We start from the raw sequence: 14969 nt of genomic DNA, 5'->3' as shown, positions 1-14969 counted from the left end.
CCCTCGCCAGTGACACGCTGGTTCCAACCGAGGCTCCGCCCCCTCGCCAGTGACACGCTGCTCAACGACACACTGAACCTCTGATCAATCTTTATTATTTAAAACAATAAGAGTTTGTTTTTTGTTTTTTTTTTAATCATCAGACCGATTCTGCTTTATGTAAAGTTTTATATTGTAAAATATACTCTTTCAAAAACAAATCCACTTATTCTTGTGTATGAAATTATTTTTAATAATAAAACATTAACATTTTGTACAAAACGTCTCTCGGGCTTTTTATTTTATTTTGTTGACCACCGACCAAAAGAAATAAAAAAAAAACCAAACAATTGAAAGTTGTTTGTGCGAAGACGAAGATGAGGACGAGGATGAGGACGAGGACGTCTCCACAGGTCACTGATGTCTCAGACATCGAGGACACTGAAGCCGGAGGAGGAACGTTCAGGTTCGACAGGAAGTGAAGAAGAACAGTGTTGACAGTTGCTCGTTGCCGCGAGGCGTTGATGGAAGTGGAACCAGCAACCGACCTTCAGTCATCCTGAGAGCAGACAAGAGAACAGGAGTGACAACGGGCAACACAAGCAATATTAGTGACATGGGCAACACAGACAATGTCCGTGACACAGGAGACACAGGCAACATGAGTGACATGGGCAACGTGAGCAACACGGGCAACGTTTAAAACAACCAAACAAGCTCATGCTCTTTAAAACGTTGCTCAAACAAGTTGCCAGCAATCAGATTTTACAGGAAACTCGACGTCGCTCTCGTGATTCAATTTAACCAAACGGCTTCAAAGGAAAACATTAAAATCTTTTCAAGTCAGACTTCCTTTGATGTTTTATTTTCAGTTCATGAAGTTTGACTGGGTTAAAAAAAAAATCTTTCCCTTTTAAGCACAAAACAGGTTTTAGACTTCAACCGCATGGAAATGAAATGAAACCAAACTCCATCCGAAAAATCTGCCAATTTAACAACAGGCCTTCTCCGCGCAACGCTAAAACACCAAACTCCTTTTAAAACATGACTGAAGTTCAGGAGGTGAAATATGGTAGTGAAACTGTGCCATCAGATTCTGAATTCGAATTTCTAACTCTGAATTTTTTTTACCATCGAAATCAGACTTTGAATTTTAAAAGCTATCGAATTTCAGGTACATATCTTTTTTTGCTTCTGATTTTTTTCCAACATCTAAAAATATTCTGTGTGTAAAAATTGAGCTGCAAAAAAAATTGAGCTGCAAAAAAAATTCGGCTGCAAAAAAATTGAGCTGCAAAAAAAAATTCGGCTGCAAAAAAATTGAGCTGCAAAAAAAATTCGGCTGCAAAAAAATTGAGCTGCAAAAAAAATTGAGCTGCAAAAAAAATTCAGCTACAAAAAAATTGAGCTGCAAAAAAAATTTGGGTGCAAAAAAATTGAGCTGCAAAAAAAATTCGGCTGCAAAAAAAATTCGGGTGGAAAAAAAATTGAGCTGCAAAAAAATTGAGCTGCAAAAAAAATTGAGCTGCAAAAAAAATTGAGCTGCAAAAAAAATTCGGCTGCAAAAAAATTGAGCTGCAAAAAAAAATTCGGCTGCAAAAAAAATTCGGCTGCAAAAAAAATTCGGCTGCAAAAAAAATTGAGCTGCAAAAAAATTGAGCTGCAAAAAAAATTGAGCTGCAAAAAAAATTGAGCTGCAAAAAAAATTCGGCTGCAAAAAAATTGAGCTGCAAAAAAAAAATTCGGCTGCAAAAAAAATTCGGCTGCAAAAAAAATTCGGCTGGAAAAAAAATTGAGCTGCAAAAAAATTGAGCTGCAAAAAAAATTGAGCTGCAAAAAAAATTCGGCTGCAAAAAAATTGAGCTGCAAAAAAAAATTCGGCTGCAAAAAAATTGAGCTGCAAAAAAAATTTGGCTGTAAAAAAATTTGGCTGCAAAATAATTGAGCTGCAAAAAAAATTCAGCTGCAAAAAAAATTGAGCTGCAAAAAAAATGAAACAACATATGTGGCGAACCTTTAATGACGTGTGAAAATGTTTTCAAAGAAATTACATTTACTGTATGAAATGTTTTACATGCAGAAAATAGTTAAATTGTCTCCTATTTTTTTTTAACGTCCATTGAACACTCTAATCTGCACAGTGCTTGTTAAGGATGTTTTGCAGCTGAATTTTTTTTGCAGCTGAATTTGTTTTTGCAGCTGAATTTTTTTTGCAGCTGAATTTGTTTTTGCAGCTGAATTTTTTTTGCGGTTGAATTTTTAGACACATTGAATTTTTACACACAGAATATTTTTAGATGTTGAAAAAAATCAGAATCAAAACAAGATACGTACTTGAAATTCGACAGCTTTTAAAATTCAAAGTCTGATTTCGATCGTAAAAAAAATTAAGAGTTAGAAATTCGAATTCCGAATCTGACGGTACCGTTTTACTTCCATAGTGAAACTTCAAACCGTCTGAAACTGAACTTGTCAGTTTTACATCAGATTCACTGACTTTATCCGTTTTTTTTTTAAAAGGAGTCGGGTTTCAAATCATTTCGGCGAAAAAAAACAAAACTTGCTGGTCACCCATTCTTCGTCCTCAGCTCCGCCCCCGTCTCCGGCCCCGCCCCCGGAGGTGCGGTCGCCTCCCGCCTCCGTCTTATTGGCCAGGATCTTGTCGGTCCACGACGCTCCGGCCCTCTCGTCTCCGGCAAAGTTGCAGCGGGTCACCGTGCCGCCGTCCACCTTGGCCAGCGAGACTGAGGCCAGAGGTCAAAGGTCAAAGGTCAGAGGTCAAAAGTCAATACAACTGGAAACTGTTGTTTCATTTTGTTCACATTTTATTTGTAGCATTTTAGCTTTTAAATTGTTAAAATACCGAAACATTTTCAAGTCTTGAAATGTAAAAAAAGGCTTAAAATGTGAAAAAGTTCAAAGACTAAAAGTCTTTGAACTTTTTCACATTTTAGGCCTTTTAAGATTTTTAGCCTTTGAACTTTTTCACATTTTAAGCCTCAGAATAGTAAAAATGATAGTTTTCTTCAAGAGTTTTCATCTTGACTGTAACCTGGTTCCTAATCTGGTTTAGAATTATAATCTGGATTATAATCCGTCACAGTGGGCAAACAGACTCACATATGAAGGGACCGTTTCCTCTGGTCTTCAGGCGGACTTCCTGTCCCGGTTCCAGCTCCGTCTGGTCCATGTGGGACTCGGGGTACCAGAAGGCCCAGGACCCGGCGGGTCTGTGTCTGTCAGTGATCCTCGCCAGCTCGGGTCTGTGGACCAGAACCGACAGCTGGTCCTCCGACACCCGGTCCGACTCTCCTTTAGCCTCCAGCTCTGGAGAGACCAGAGGACACCATGAATACCAGAACTAGAGGACACCATGAAGACCAGAACCAGAGGACACCATGAAGACCAGAACTAGAGGACACCATGAAGACCAGAACCAGAGGACACCATGAAGACCAGAACTAGAGGACACCATGAAGACCAGAACCAGAGGACACCATGAAGACCAGAACCAGAGGACACCATGAAGTTTAGTTTTAGTGTGAGCAAAAGGGCTGCTATGCTATCGCTATAGCTACGACTATGCTATCTCTATGCTACCGCTATGCTATCGCTATGATTGACAGTTCCTGCAGCCAATCAACAACCTGACATCCGTATCGTCACACTCTCTCATGTCCTCTCAGAGAGGCAAGTGGACGAGGAGGACAAGTGGTGGAAAGCAGCAGACAAGGTAGACAAGCGGTGGACGAGGTGAACGAGTGGAGGACGAGGAGGACAAGCAGTGGACGAGGTGGACAGAGTGGACGAGGAGGACGAGCAGTGGACGAGGTGGACAAGCAGAGGACAAGGTGGACGAGCGGTGGGCGAGGAAGACGAGCGGTGGACGAGGTGGACAAGCTGTGGACAAGGTGGACGAGGAGGACGAGCAGTGGACAAGGTGGACAAGCGGTGGAGGAGGAGGGCGAGCGGTGGACGAGGAGGACGAGGTGAACGAGCGGTGGACGAGCAATAGACAAGGTGGATAAGTGGTGGACGAGGTGAACAAGTGGAGGACGAGGAGGACAAGCGGTGGATGAGGAGGACAAGCGGTGGACGAGGTGGACAAGGTGGACGAGCAGTGGACGAGGAGGACGAGAGGTGGACGAGAGGTGGACGAGGAGGACGAGCAGTGGAGGAAGAGGACGAGCAGTGGACGAGGTGAACGAGCGGAGGACGAGGAGGACAAGCGGAGGACGAGGAGGACAAGCGGTGGATGAGGAGGACAAGCGGTGGACGAGGTGGACAAGGTGGACGAGCAGTGGACGAGGAGGACGAGAGGTGGACGAGAGGTGGACGAGGAGGACGAGCAGTGGAGGAAGAGGACGAGCAGTGGACGAGGTGAACGAGCGGAGGACGAGGAGGACAAGCGGAGGACGAGGAGGACAAGCGGTGGACAAGGCGGACAAGCAGTGGACAAGGTGGACGAGGAGGACAAGCAGTGAACGAGGTGGACAAGCGGTGGAGGAAGAGGACGAGCAGTGGACGAGGTGAACGAGGAGGACAAGCAGTGGACAAGGTGGACAAGCGGTGGACTCACTGTAGGAGGACATCAGGTGTCCCGTATTGACCTTCTTGGTGTCGCTGAAGTTCGGCTCCACCTCTTTTCCACTGGAATCAAACTTCCTCTGATGGATCCGACCCGGTTTGACGTAGAGAACCAGGAACCGGACCTGAGGGGACGAGGGGACGAGGGGACAGACGCCTGGTCTCATCATTTATACACTATTTTGTGTGATATATAAACATATTTTATCACCATCACATGGGAAAAAGTTGCACTGGCAGATAATCTCCACTCTTCCCTGCGTCTCCAGTGATTTTAAACTTGTTTTTGACTTTTGTACCTTTTCATTGTTGGAGTCGCAGATCGAATGTCTGGAAACGTCCAGCAGTTTTCCTTCCAGCAGGACGCCGGCGCCGCTGAGGAGGAAACACATCGTCGCTGACAAACAACGCAAAGAAAATCCAACGATAAGAGATAAAATAGGCTGAAAATGGAAAATATTCTCAAAGTATTTCAAATTCGACAAATGGAGCTTTTGCAAGATATGAAAAAAAAAATTATATATCTGGAATTGATGAAATTAGATGAAACCTAAAACCAAAACAAATGCAAAATAAAACGAATTGATTAAATAAATGTAAAAAAACCCAACACAGAAATAATAGATGAATAGATTGAAAGTATTTGAGTCAAGAAATTGTCAAATTAATTTGTCAAATGACAAGCATAAGTCATAAAGTACAAACGTATTAGAAAATATCTCAATTAAAACAGAGTAAATATAATTAAAAAAACGAAATGCTAACAAAAACAAATGATTAAAAATAATGGGAAATTATTTTGTCTCGTTTGCATCAGAAAAAACAGTTTTTAAGCAGACTACTAACTGACGTGATAAATTAAATAACTAGTACCATAAAACAATGAGATTTAAAGTATTTCTCACGCATAAAATAGAGAGTTTGGTCTCATTAAAGAGTTTCTGCAGGTTCTGGATGGACGTCGACACTGATTTATTATACTGATTTACGCCAAAAAAGAAACTCCAACAATGCGCCGAACACAGCCGAACCACTCACACACAACATTCTGATAGTTTTACGACTGAAAGTTGCGAATGTGCAGCTTTTAAAATGTGAAAATGTTAAAATGATCGGTTTCGTCCATGGAGTTTGGTTGAGCTGCGCTCCGCAGTGAACACGGCGGACGGTAACGAGCCGCCGGAGCCGAAGCCCGTTTAAAAAACCCGTGTTTTTATTTCCATCCGCTACCTTTCGTAAGCAGAAGGAGAGAAGACGCGGTCAAACTTCTCGTTGTGCACCGGTTTGTTCTGCAACGACGTGTTGTGGTAAATCCGACTCATCTTCTCGGAGATCCCAACTTTTCCCCTTTTTCCAAGACTCTTCCGGTTTCTGGACCGCTGTGACGTCACAGAGCGTCAACGAGGCGCGCTCGTTCGCAGTCACAGCGGGAGCCGCCGGGGCGGGAAGGTGAAGTGAAACACTTAAAAAAAAAAAAAAAAAAAACAGCTGTTGCGCGTCACAACATACAAATAAATACGAAGACTTGAATTTTAAGGCAAATTTAATTAAAACACACACACATACATCACTGTACAGATTGTTTTTGGATTTATTCGGAAACGTTTAGTCGTTAACGTCCCAAAATCCTGCAAATCAATTCATGCAATTCCTAAAAGCTTTTTAAGAAAAGTTGGTAAAATACATACAAACCAATAAATAAATGCAGGCAGACAAGAACATTAATGTAAAATAAACATGACAACAAAACAACACAGAGACACAAATGTACTTCAGTGTCCTCCTCCGGGACACCCGGAGACGCCGGCCCGTCCTGGAGGGACGCTGTAATACCGGAAGTAATCAGTGCTCATGTCCTCCGGGCTCGTTTGGCCGTCCTCGCTCTCCCCTCCGGCTCCTCGGGGCGGCGCCGGGCGGGCGGAGACTCGGAGCTCGGGGAGCGCTCGGCGTGGGCCGCGGAGCCACTTCCTGTCCCAGACATCCTGCCGCTCCCGGTCGGGTCGGGTTCCGCCTGCGGCCCGGTGCTCAGAGTCCGGGCCTGAACGTCCGGGGTCCGGTTCTGAAAGTCCGGGGTCTGGTTCTGAACATCCGGGGTCCGGTTCTGACGGTCCAGGGTCTGGTTCTGAACGTCCGGGTTCCGGTTCTGAACAGGGGAACACAGAGGAGTTAGTCAGACGACAGGCTGGAGACCTTCAGGAACGCACCAGAACCTAGTAGGTTCTGTTAACAGACTCCGTTACCATGGCGACTGCCAGCAGGTTCTGTTAACAGACTCCGTTACCATGGCGACTGCCAGCAGGTTCTGCTAATGGACTCCGTTACCATGGCGAATTCAACTCTCTTTCTAAAATGACGAACTCAGTTTCCCTCATCTCAGGGTTAACATACTCTGAGTTTTCACATAACCTGGTTTCTAGAACCCCCCCCCCCCCCCCCCCCAGGTCCAGGTCCAGGTCCAGGTCCAGGTCTAGAATTTTCTCCGTCAACATGGAGACGGAGCTCAAGTGTTTCTCGATAGTGTCGTTTCCGCCCCCGTTTCCATGGAGACAAAGCCGGAGTTTTGCCAAAAAGTCAGGTTTTCAGTGACTCTGAGCTCCGTCGTCATGGAAACGGACCCAAAAAACGCTACGAGTTTTCACCTGAAACGGTCATTAAGTAACTGAAACACACAAGAATGGACAGCCTGACCTCATGAACCTCTTCCTCCTCCTCCTCTTCCTCCTCCTCCGTCACGCCTCCATCACAGCAGCCAGACGGCGCCGGGCCTGCCGCTGGACCTCCACCCTGAGGGCCGGCGCCGCCCCCATCCCGGGCGTAGCGGCCCAGCCGGAGGCCCAGCCAGATGTTGCGTCTCTGACCCCACCCCCCCGGAGCCTCCACCTCGTACAGACGCTCCCGCTCCTCCACCCGCTGCCTCAGGAACTTCAGCATAACTGAGAACAAACAGCCGGCGGAGAAACTGGAACCTTTTCAAGAAGCTGCTGGAGAAATTTAACCCATTAAACACACTGATGGTCAAATGTGGATGGATGGATGATGGATGGATGATAGATGGATGGATGATAGATGGATGAAGTTGTTTAGATGCATTACAAATGAATGGATGGATGATGGATGAATTACAGACGGATGGATGATAAGATGATGGATGGATGGATTATAGATGGATGAATTTGTTGGATGGATGTATGTATTACAAATGGATAGATGTATTATAGATGGATGGATGATAAGATGGATGGATGGATGTTGGATGGATGATGTATTACAGATGGATGGATAAGATGATGGATGGATGGATGTTGGATGGATGTATTATAGATGGATGGTGTTGTATGGATGGATATATAATAGATGGATGAATGTGTTGGATGGATGGATGTATTATAAATGGATGGATGACAGATGGATGTATTATAAATGGATGGATGTTGGATGGATAGATGGATGAATTTGTTGGATGGATGGATGTATTACAGATGTTGGATGTTGGATGTATTATAGATGATGGATGTTGGATGTATTACAGATGTTGGATGTTGGATGTATTATAGATGATGGATGTTGGATGATGGGCCGACCTGCCGCCATGTTGGATGAGAGCGGGCAGCTGAGCCCCAGGAGCTCCTGGGTGGAGAAGGTGGAGCAGAAGTCGTCCAGCATGAGGAGGGCGAAGCCTCTCCGCCTGCAGCGGCTCCTCACCTGCAGGGAGTCCAGGACGGGGAGGGCGTAGCTGCTGCTGCTCCACCCGCCACACAGGGAGCCTGCAACACAGCGCATCCAACACCGTCCAGCACCACCCGACACCGTCCAACACCACCCGACACCGTCCAGCACCACCCGACACCGTCCAACACGTCCAACACCACCCGACACCGTCCAACACCACCCGCCCCGCCCAGTTTCGTCCCACCTTTGTGTTTGACGGAGTAGAACCCCACCGCCTCGCCGGCGCTCCACAGCACCTTGCAGCTCTCGGTGCGAGGGTGGAGGGAGAACCACGCCTCTCCACCGGGTCGCTCCACCACCCGACTCAGCAGGAACACGATCAGTCGCTCCGTCACCGACCGCACCTGGAGGACGACGCCTCGACTCAGAGAACCTCCGACACAAACACGCCGTTGTTTCCACGGCGCTGAGCCTCAAGCCAACGGTTCTACGAGCTAAGAGGGTTCTAGAGCGACCCGCTATGAGCTGACCAGAGGGTTCTAGAGCGGCCCGCTATGATCTAAGAGGGTTCTAGAGCTACGAGCTAACCAGAGGGTTCTAGAGCTACCCGCTACGAGGGTTCTAGAGCTACCTGCTATGAGCTAAGAGGGTTCTAGAGCTACCCGCTACTGGGCTGACCAGAAGGTTCTAGAGCGGCCCGCTATGAGCTAAGAGGGTCCTAGAGATACCCGCTACGAGCTAAGAGGGTTCTAGAGCTACCTGCTATGAGGGTTCTAGAGCTATGAGCTAACCAGAGGGTTCTAGAGCTACCCGCTATGAGCTAAGAGGGTTCTAGAGCTACCCGCTACGAGCTAAGAGGGTTCTAGAGCTACCTGCTATGAGGGTTCTAGAGCTATGAGCTAACCAGAGGGTTCTAGAGCTACCCGCTATGAGCTAAGAGGGTTCTAGAGCTACCCGCTACGAGCTAAGAGGGTTCTATAGCTACCTGCTATGAGGGTTCTAGAGCTATGAGCTAACCAGAGGGTTCTAGAGCTACCCGCTATGAGCTAAGAGGGTTCTAGAGCTACCCGCTATGAGCAAAGAGGGTTCTATAGCTACCTGCTATGAGGGTTCTAGAGCTATGAGCTAACCAGAGGGTTCTAGAGCTACCCGCTATGAGCTAAGAGGGTTCTAGAGCTACCCGCTACGAGCACAGTTACCGAGACCAGACCCCTCCGGGACGGACTGGAGGTCCTCAGGACGTCGTCCAGAGTCCACCAGGTGTCCTGCAGGAACAGGGCCAGCACTGGAAGGACAGCGGATCCTCAGCTGGAACCGACCAGAACCAGAACCTCTTGAGCAGCAGCAAACCTGTTTCTGGGTCGTCTGGAGGGTGAAGAGCCAGAACGGAGGCGGAGGAGGGCTGGGCGTCGTCAAACACCTGGAGACGGGTCACGTTACCTGGAGAGACCGGGACCTGGACCTGGACCCAGGAACACCAGTCGGGTCTATGAAGACTCTGAGTGGAGAACCTTTGACTGTTTCAGCACAGGAACAATTCAGACTTTGTTTTTTTCTAAAAACTCTAAAACTTTGCTGTGAATTTACTTAACGAGTACTTAAGTTTTTTTTATGACAAACGCAGAGCAACCCGGAGTCCAAGACCCCGGTGAGGTTCTCGCACCATTCAGACCTGGATTGGACTCGGATTAGGTTCAGATTGAACTGAGATTGGACCCAGATTGGGTTCAGACTGAACTGAGATTGGGTTCAGACTGGACCCAGATTGAGTTCAGATTGGATCCAGATTGGGTTCAGATTGGATCCAGATTGGGTTCAGATTGTATCCAGATTGAACTCAGATTGGGTTCAGATTGTATCCAGATTGAGTCCAGATTGGTCCCAGATTGGATTCAGATTGAGTCCAGATTGCTCCCAGATTGGATTCAGATTGTATCCAGATTGGGTTCAGATTGTATCCAGATTGGGTTCAGATTGTACCCAGATTGTATCCAGATTGAGTTCAGATTGAGTCCAGATTGGTCCCAGATTGGATTCAGATTGAGTCCAGATTGCTCCCAGATTGGATTCAGATTGTATCCAGATTGGGTTCAGATTGTATCCAGATTGGGTTCAGATTGAACTCAGATTGGGTTCAGATTGGATCCAGATTGGGTTCATATTGTACCCAGATTGGATTCAGAATGGATCCAGATTGGGTTCAGACTGAACTGAGATTGGGTTCACATTGTATCCAGATTGGGTTCAGATTGTATCCAGATTGGGTTCATATTGTACCCAGATTGGATTCAGATTGGGTTCACATTGGGTTCACATTGGATCCAGATTGGGTTCAGACTGAACTGAGATTGGGTTCACATTGGGTTCAGATTGGGTTCAGACTGAGCTGAGATTGGGTTCACATTGGGTTCACATTGGATCCAGATTGGGTTCAGATTGGGTTCAGACTGAACTGAGATTGGGTTCACATTGGATCCAGATTGGGTTCAGACTGAACTGAGATTGGGTTCACATTGGGTTCACATTGGGTTCACATTGGATCCAGATTGTACCTCCATGAGCCTCAAACTTGCTAAAAGGTTTTGACAGAAGAGAGGAAACCTGGCCGGAGTGTGAGGAGAAGCTCTGGTCCTCCAGAGCAGACGGGTCCAGGTCGGAGGACAGGTCGTCCACATCTGGACGGTCCACGGGGAACATGACCTCTGACCTGCAGTGAAACACGGGAGCAACGTGACGCGCTGAACTTGACGGGAATCTAAATTAAAAACGCTTCAGAGCAGAAGACTCTGCCCCCCTGAACCAGACTCCCTTCGGAAATGATCCCATTTTAAATGTGTCCCACTTCCTCGAACACGGTAATAAAGCAGAATGAGGTTTACTGCCTCGCGGGGGCAATTTAATATGTTTATGTCAACTTCGGCGTGGAAATCGCGGAGATAAAGTGACGCCAGCTCGTTTAATTCCAGGTAAACTTTACCCCGCCGGGCGAGACGCACGTAATTGCAAAGTCACGTGTTTCTGTGGCGAAACAACGGGGAAGTTTATATGGGCCAATAAAACATCATCATTGCAGCGCGCGCTTCGTGTAAATCATATAAAAAAAAAAATAAAAAAAAACAACTTCGCCCAGTGACACACATGTTTATTTGTTGTTTACGAGCGTCAGCAGCTGTTTGACCTTTGAACTTCTGTGACGAACGTCGAAACTCCAGCGGAATAAAAACCAACTATTCACCAACAAAAGCACGTCGATCCGGTCCAGGAGGAAGGAAAACAACGGAACTCACCTGCACAGACGTTCTCCACCGCGCCGCGCGAGACGTCCGCGTGCGTTGACGGGAACTGAACGCACCTGTATACCTGCTTGTCCACTTCGCCTGCACCGCCCCCGTGTGGCCAAACCGAGAACTGCACCTTTTCTCCTGGAGGCAAACTACAACTTTATTTTAAATACTCTCTAAACTATTTCCTTTAATTTAAATGTTTTTTTTTTAATTTAATTCAACCGTCGTCTTATGTAGGTTAAAAACATGTGTTTTTATATTTTTCAGAGTTTCTAAGAGTCGTTCAGCATTATATTTTGTCAACAACTTATTTTAAAAACTCTCTAAACTATTTCCTTTAATTGACATTTTTTTTATTTAATTCAACCGCTGTAGGTTAAAAACGTGTTAAAAACATGTGTTTTTATATTTTTCAGTTTATAGAAGTCGTTCATCTACAACTTATTTTAAATAAACTATTTCCTTCAATTAAATTTTTTTAAAATTTTATTCAACCGTCGTCTTATGTAGGCTAAAAACCTGTCAAAAACATATATTTTTATATTTTTCAGTTTATAGAAGTCGTTCATCTACAACTTATTTTAAATAAACTATTTCCTTCAATTTAATTTTTTTTATTATTTAATTCAAGTCTTATGTAGGTTAAAAACCTGTTAAAACATCTTTTTATATTTTTCAGAATTTTTAAGAGTCGTTCAGCATCATATTTTGTCTACAACTTATTTTAAATAAAGTATTTCCTTTAATTGAATTTTTTTTTATTTAATTCAACCGTCCTCTTATGTAGGTTAAAAACCTGTTAAATACATATTTTTATATTTTTCAGAGTTAATAAGAGTCGTTCGTCTACAACTTATTTTAAATACTCTAAACTATTTCCTTTAATTGAAATTTTTTTTATTTAATTAAACCGTCGTCTTATGCAGGTTAAAAACCTGTTAAATACATGTGTTTTTATATTTTTCAGAGTTTATAAGAGTCGCTCAGCATCATATCTTGTTTTGGGTGGTTTTTCTTTTTAAATCTAATCAATAAAGACGATAAATGAGGAGTCACTATTCATACGTAAAAAATGTCCACAGTCAAAAAGAGACCAAGACGAATCACAGCAATGAAAATAAAACCTGATTTAATAAAAACCCTTGAGGTCAAAGACAAATGAGATTTTACATTTTTCAAATGAAAACTTAATTTATTAAAATAGTTAAACACAAACAACAGAAACTCAAACGTCATTCTATGAGGTCATCAGGGGAGGAAATGATCACTGTGATAACAAAATAAAATAAAAAACACCCAGAGGAAGTGGATCAATGTTCAGTAAAACACAGAATTTAAATAAAAGTGTTGCTGTTGGGAAAGAATCAAATAAACACGTTATATATATTATTAAATATTATTAAATTTTTTTTTTTTTTTAATGAAGTCACTCTTCCCAATAAACTGCCGTTAATCATTGATCATTATTAATCAATGATCCATATCATGACGCGTCCAGAGCGGCTGAAGCAGGGAACAGTGACCCCTGCTGGTCCCCGGTGGTATGACGCGTTTCCTTTAAGCTCCACGTCACATGAGCAACTTGACAACGATCAGAGTTTGACCTCTGGTCTGGAATATATGACGTAATCACTGTTCATTATAGACTCAGCAGACTGGGGGGACCCAGACGAGTCCAGATTTAATCCAGATTGAATCCAATCTGGATTCAATCTGGATTCAGATTGGATCCAGATTGAGTCCAGGATGGATTCAGACTGGATCCAGATTGTTATTAGAGTCCTAACATGTCCTAATCCTGGTTGCTGTCGAACACACGGTACTTTAATGTGCCTGTTCTGTTTGGAATGGAACCTGGATTGAGACTGGGACCTGGATTGAGACTGGGACCTGGATTGAGACTGGGACCTGGATTGAGACTGGGATCTAGATTGAGATTGGGACCTTGATTGAGACTGGGACTGGGACCTGGATTAAGATTGGGACCTTGATTGAGACTGGGACTGGGACCTGGATTGAGACTGGGACTGGGACCTGGATTGAGACTAGGACCTGGATTGAGACTGGGACCTGGACTGGGACTGGGACCTGAACTGGGACCTGGACCTGGACTGGGACTGGGACCTGGACTGGGACCGGGTCAGCGATAGATCTTCTCGGAGTTGTCCAGAGCCTCCCTCAGCTTGACCCTCATGGCGGCCTTGCTCGAGTAGAGCGGCAGCAGCAGCAGGGAGGTGCAGGTGTGGGCCTCGGGGTAGTACTGGTCCTGGCAGACCAGTAGCCCCCCTCTGGGCGTGACGCACATCGTCACTCTGCCGGCGCTGGCGATGGGGGTCCTCTCGAACCCGGAGACGAACCCTGAGGACAAGGCAAACGGTCAGTTCAGGCCCCACGTCACTGAGCGACACGCCGGCGTCGAACCGTCAACCTCCAACCACGGAGAGAGACACACGCTCCGGGGGGGGGGGGGGGGGGGCTGTCCTCCCGGGAGTCTGAGTCCCGGGACGATCCGGTTCACCGACCGGCCACATATTATCTAATCTGCTGTGAAAGAAGATGAAAGGCCTGACGGGAAAGAAGATGAAAGTCCTGACGGTAGAGGAGATGAAAGTCCTCACGGGAGAGAAGAAACATCAAAGAACTACCGACGTTAGCTATGTTTATTCATTCATTCCAGACGTGGTATTTTAACGTGTATGCATACATATCCACATGAATAAATATATACAAATATATATATAAACACTTCAGGGATGATATAATTAATTAAAGTTATACTTTTCGAAACACAAGATTACATTTATAGATCCTATAACCAGAGGAAGTAAAACTAATCATCTCCAATATTCAATGGTTATAATTTATAATTACCTTTCTGTAAATATATACTTTTTTTTTTCTTCCTTGTTTAGGAGGAAAGACTTTTTTTAATTTTATGTCTGTCTATCTATCTATCTACCATCTATATATCTATCTATCTATTATCTATCTATCTATCTATTATCTATCTATCTATCATCTCTATCTATCTATCTATCATCTATATATCTATCATCTATCTACCTATCTATTATCTATCTATCATCTATCTATATAATTATAGCATTTAAATGTTTTTTTAAATGTATTTTTATTTCCGACAGAAAGAAAATGATACATTATGGAATTGGTTGGCACACACACACACACACACACACACACACACACACACACACACACACACACACACACACACACACACACACACACACACACACACACACACACACACACACTCACAGAGAAAGGACTTCTTCTCAGCCTCCGTCAGCTCGTCAAAAACCTCCCAGAACATGTGGATGTTGGGGTGGTCGTCATGGTAACCGCCCTGATACCGGGTGTTCTGGTCAGACGAAGAAGAAGAAGAAGAAGAGCAGGATTATCAGGACCAGAACAGATCGACCCCCCCCC

General features: G+C 44.8%; 3 protein-coding genes and 1 pseudogene across 4 annotated transcripts in view; 1 reads left to right on the top strand and 3 right to left on the bottom strand.

Annotated features, from left to right (window-relative positions):
• LOC308136710 (aminopeptidase N-like) overlaps positions 1–47 on the top strand; it is a 20779-nt pseudogene extending 20732 nt beyond the window's left edge. The window contains exon 20 of the transcript XR_013937250.1: positions 1–47. This exon is cut by the window's left edge and continues 140 nt beyond it. The product of XR_013937250.1 is annotated as an aminopeptidase N-like (transcript).
• A 350-nt stretch (positions 48–397) lies between these two features.
• arpin (actin related protein 2/3 complex inhibitor) lies at positions 398–5928 on the bottom strand. The gene is made up of 6 exons (XM_080505172.1): positions 5797–5928; positions 4866–4941; positions 4559–4691; positions 3100–3306; positions 2551–2723; positions 398–538 (listed from the first exon to the last, which is right to left on the bottom strand). Exons 1-6 carry the CDS (start codon positions 5886–5888, stop codon positions 530–532), a joined length of 690 nt encoding a protein of 229 aa, XP_080361298.1. The 5' UTR covers positions 5889–5928; the 3' UTR covers positions 398–529.
• Positions 5929–6127: 199 nt separating this feature from the next.
• On the bottom strand, positions 6128–11549 carry fam169b (family with sequence similarity 169 member B). Its single transcript, XM_080504812.1, has 8 exons — positions 11523–11549; positions 10788–10942; positions 9586–9697; positions 9435–9520; positions 8480–8639; positions 8148–8330; positions 7255–7499; positions 6128–6709 (listed from the first exon to the last, which is right to left on the bottom strand). Exons 2-8 carry the CDS (start codon positions 10908–10910, stop codon positions 6416–6418), a joined length of 1203 nt encoding a protein of 400 aa, XP_080360938.1. The 5' UTR covers positions 10911–10942; positions 11523–11549; the 3' UTR covers positions 6128–6415.
• A 1084-nt stretch (positions 11550–12633) lies between these two features.
• The window catches only part of LOC308136473 (E3 ISG15--protein ligase HERC5-like), a gene marked incomplete at its 5' end in the record, with an annotated part of 28644 nt that continues 26308 nt past the window's right edge, over positions 12634–14969 (bottom strand). The window contains 2 exons of the mRNA XM_080504811.1: positions 12634–13877; positions 14799–14901. Of these exons, the coding sequence (XP_080360937.1) occupies positions 13660–13877; positions 14799–14901 (321 nt within the window). The 3' untranslated portion in view covers positions 12634–13659. The remainder of the gene's footprint in view (positions 13878–14798; positions 14902–14969) is intronic.

The sequence above is a fragment of the Blennius ocellaris genome (assembly GCF_963422515.1).
Source record: "Blennius ocellaris genome assembly, chromosome: 11".
NCBI classification, from domain to species: domain Eukaryota; kingdom Metazoa; phylum Chordata; class Actinopteri; order Blenniiformes; family Blenniidae; genus Blennius; species Blennius ocellaris.
Note: the sequence above shows the minus strand (reverse complement) of the source record. Positions and strands in the feature narration are given on the sequence as shown.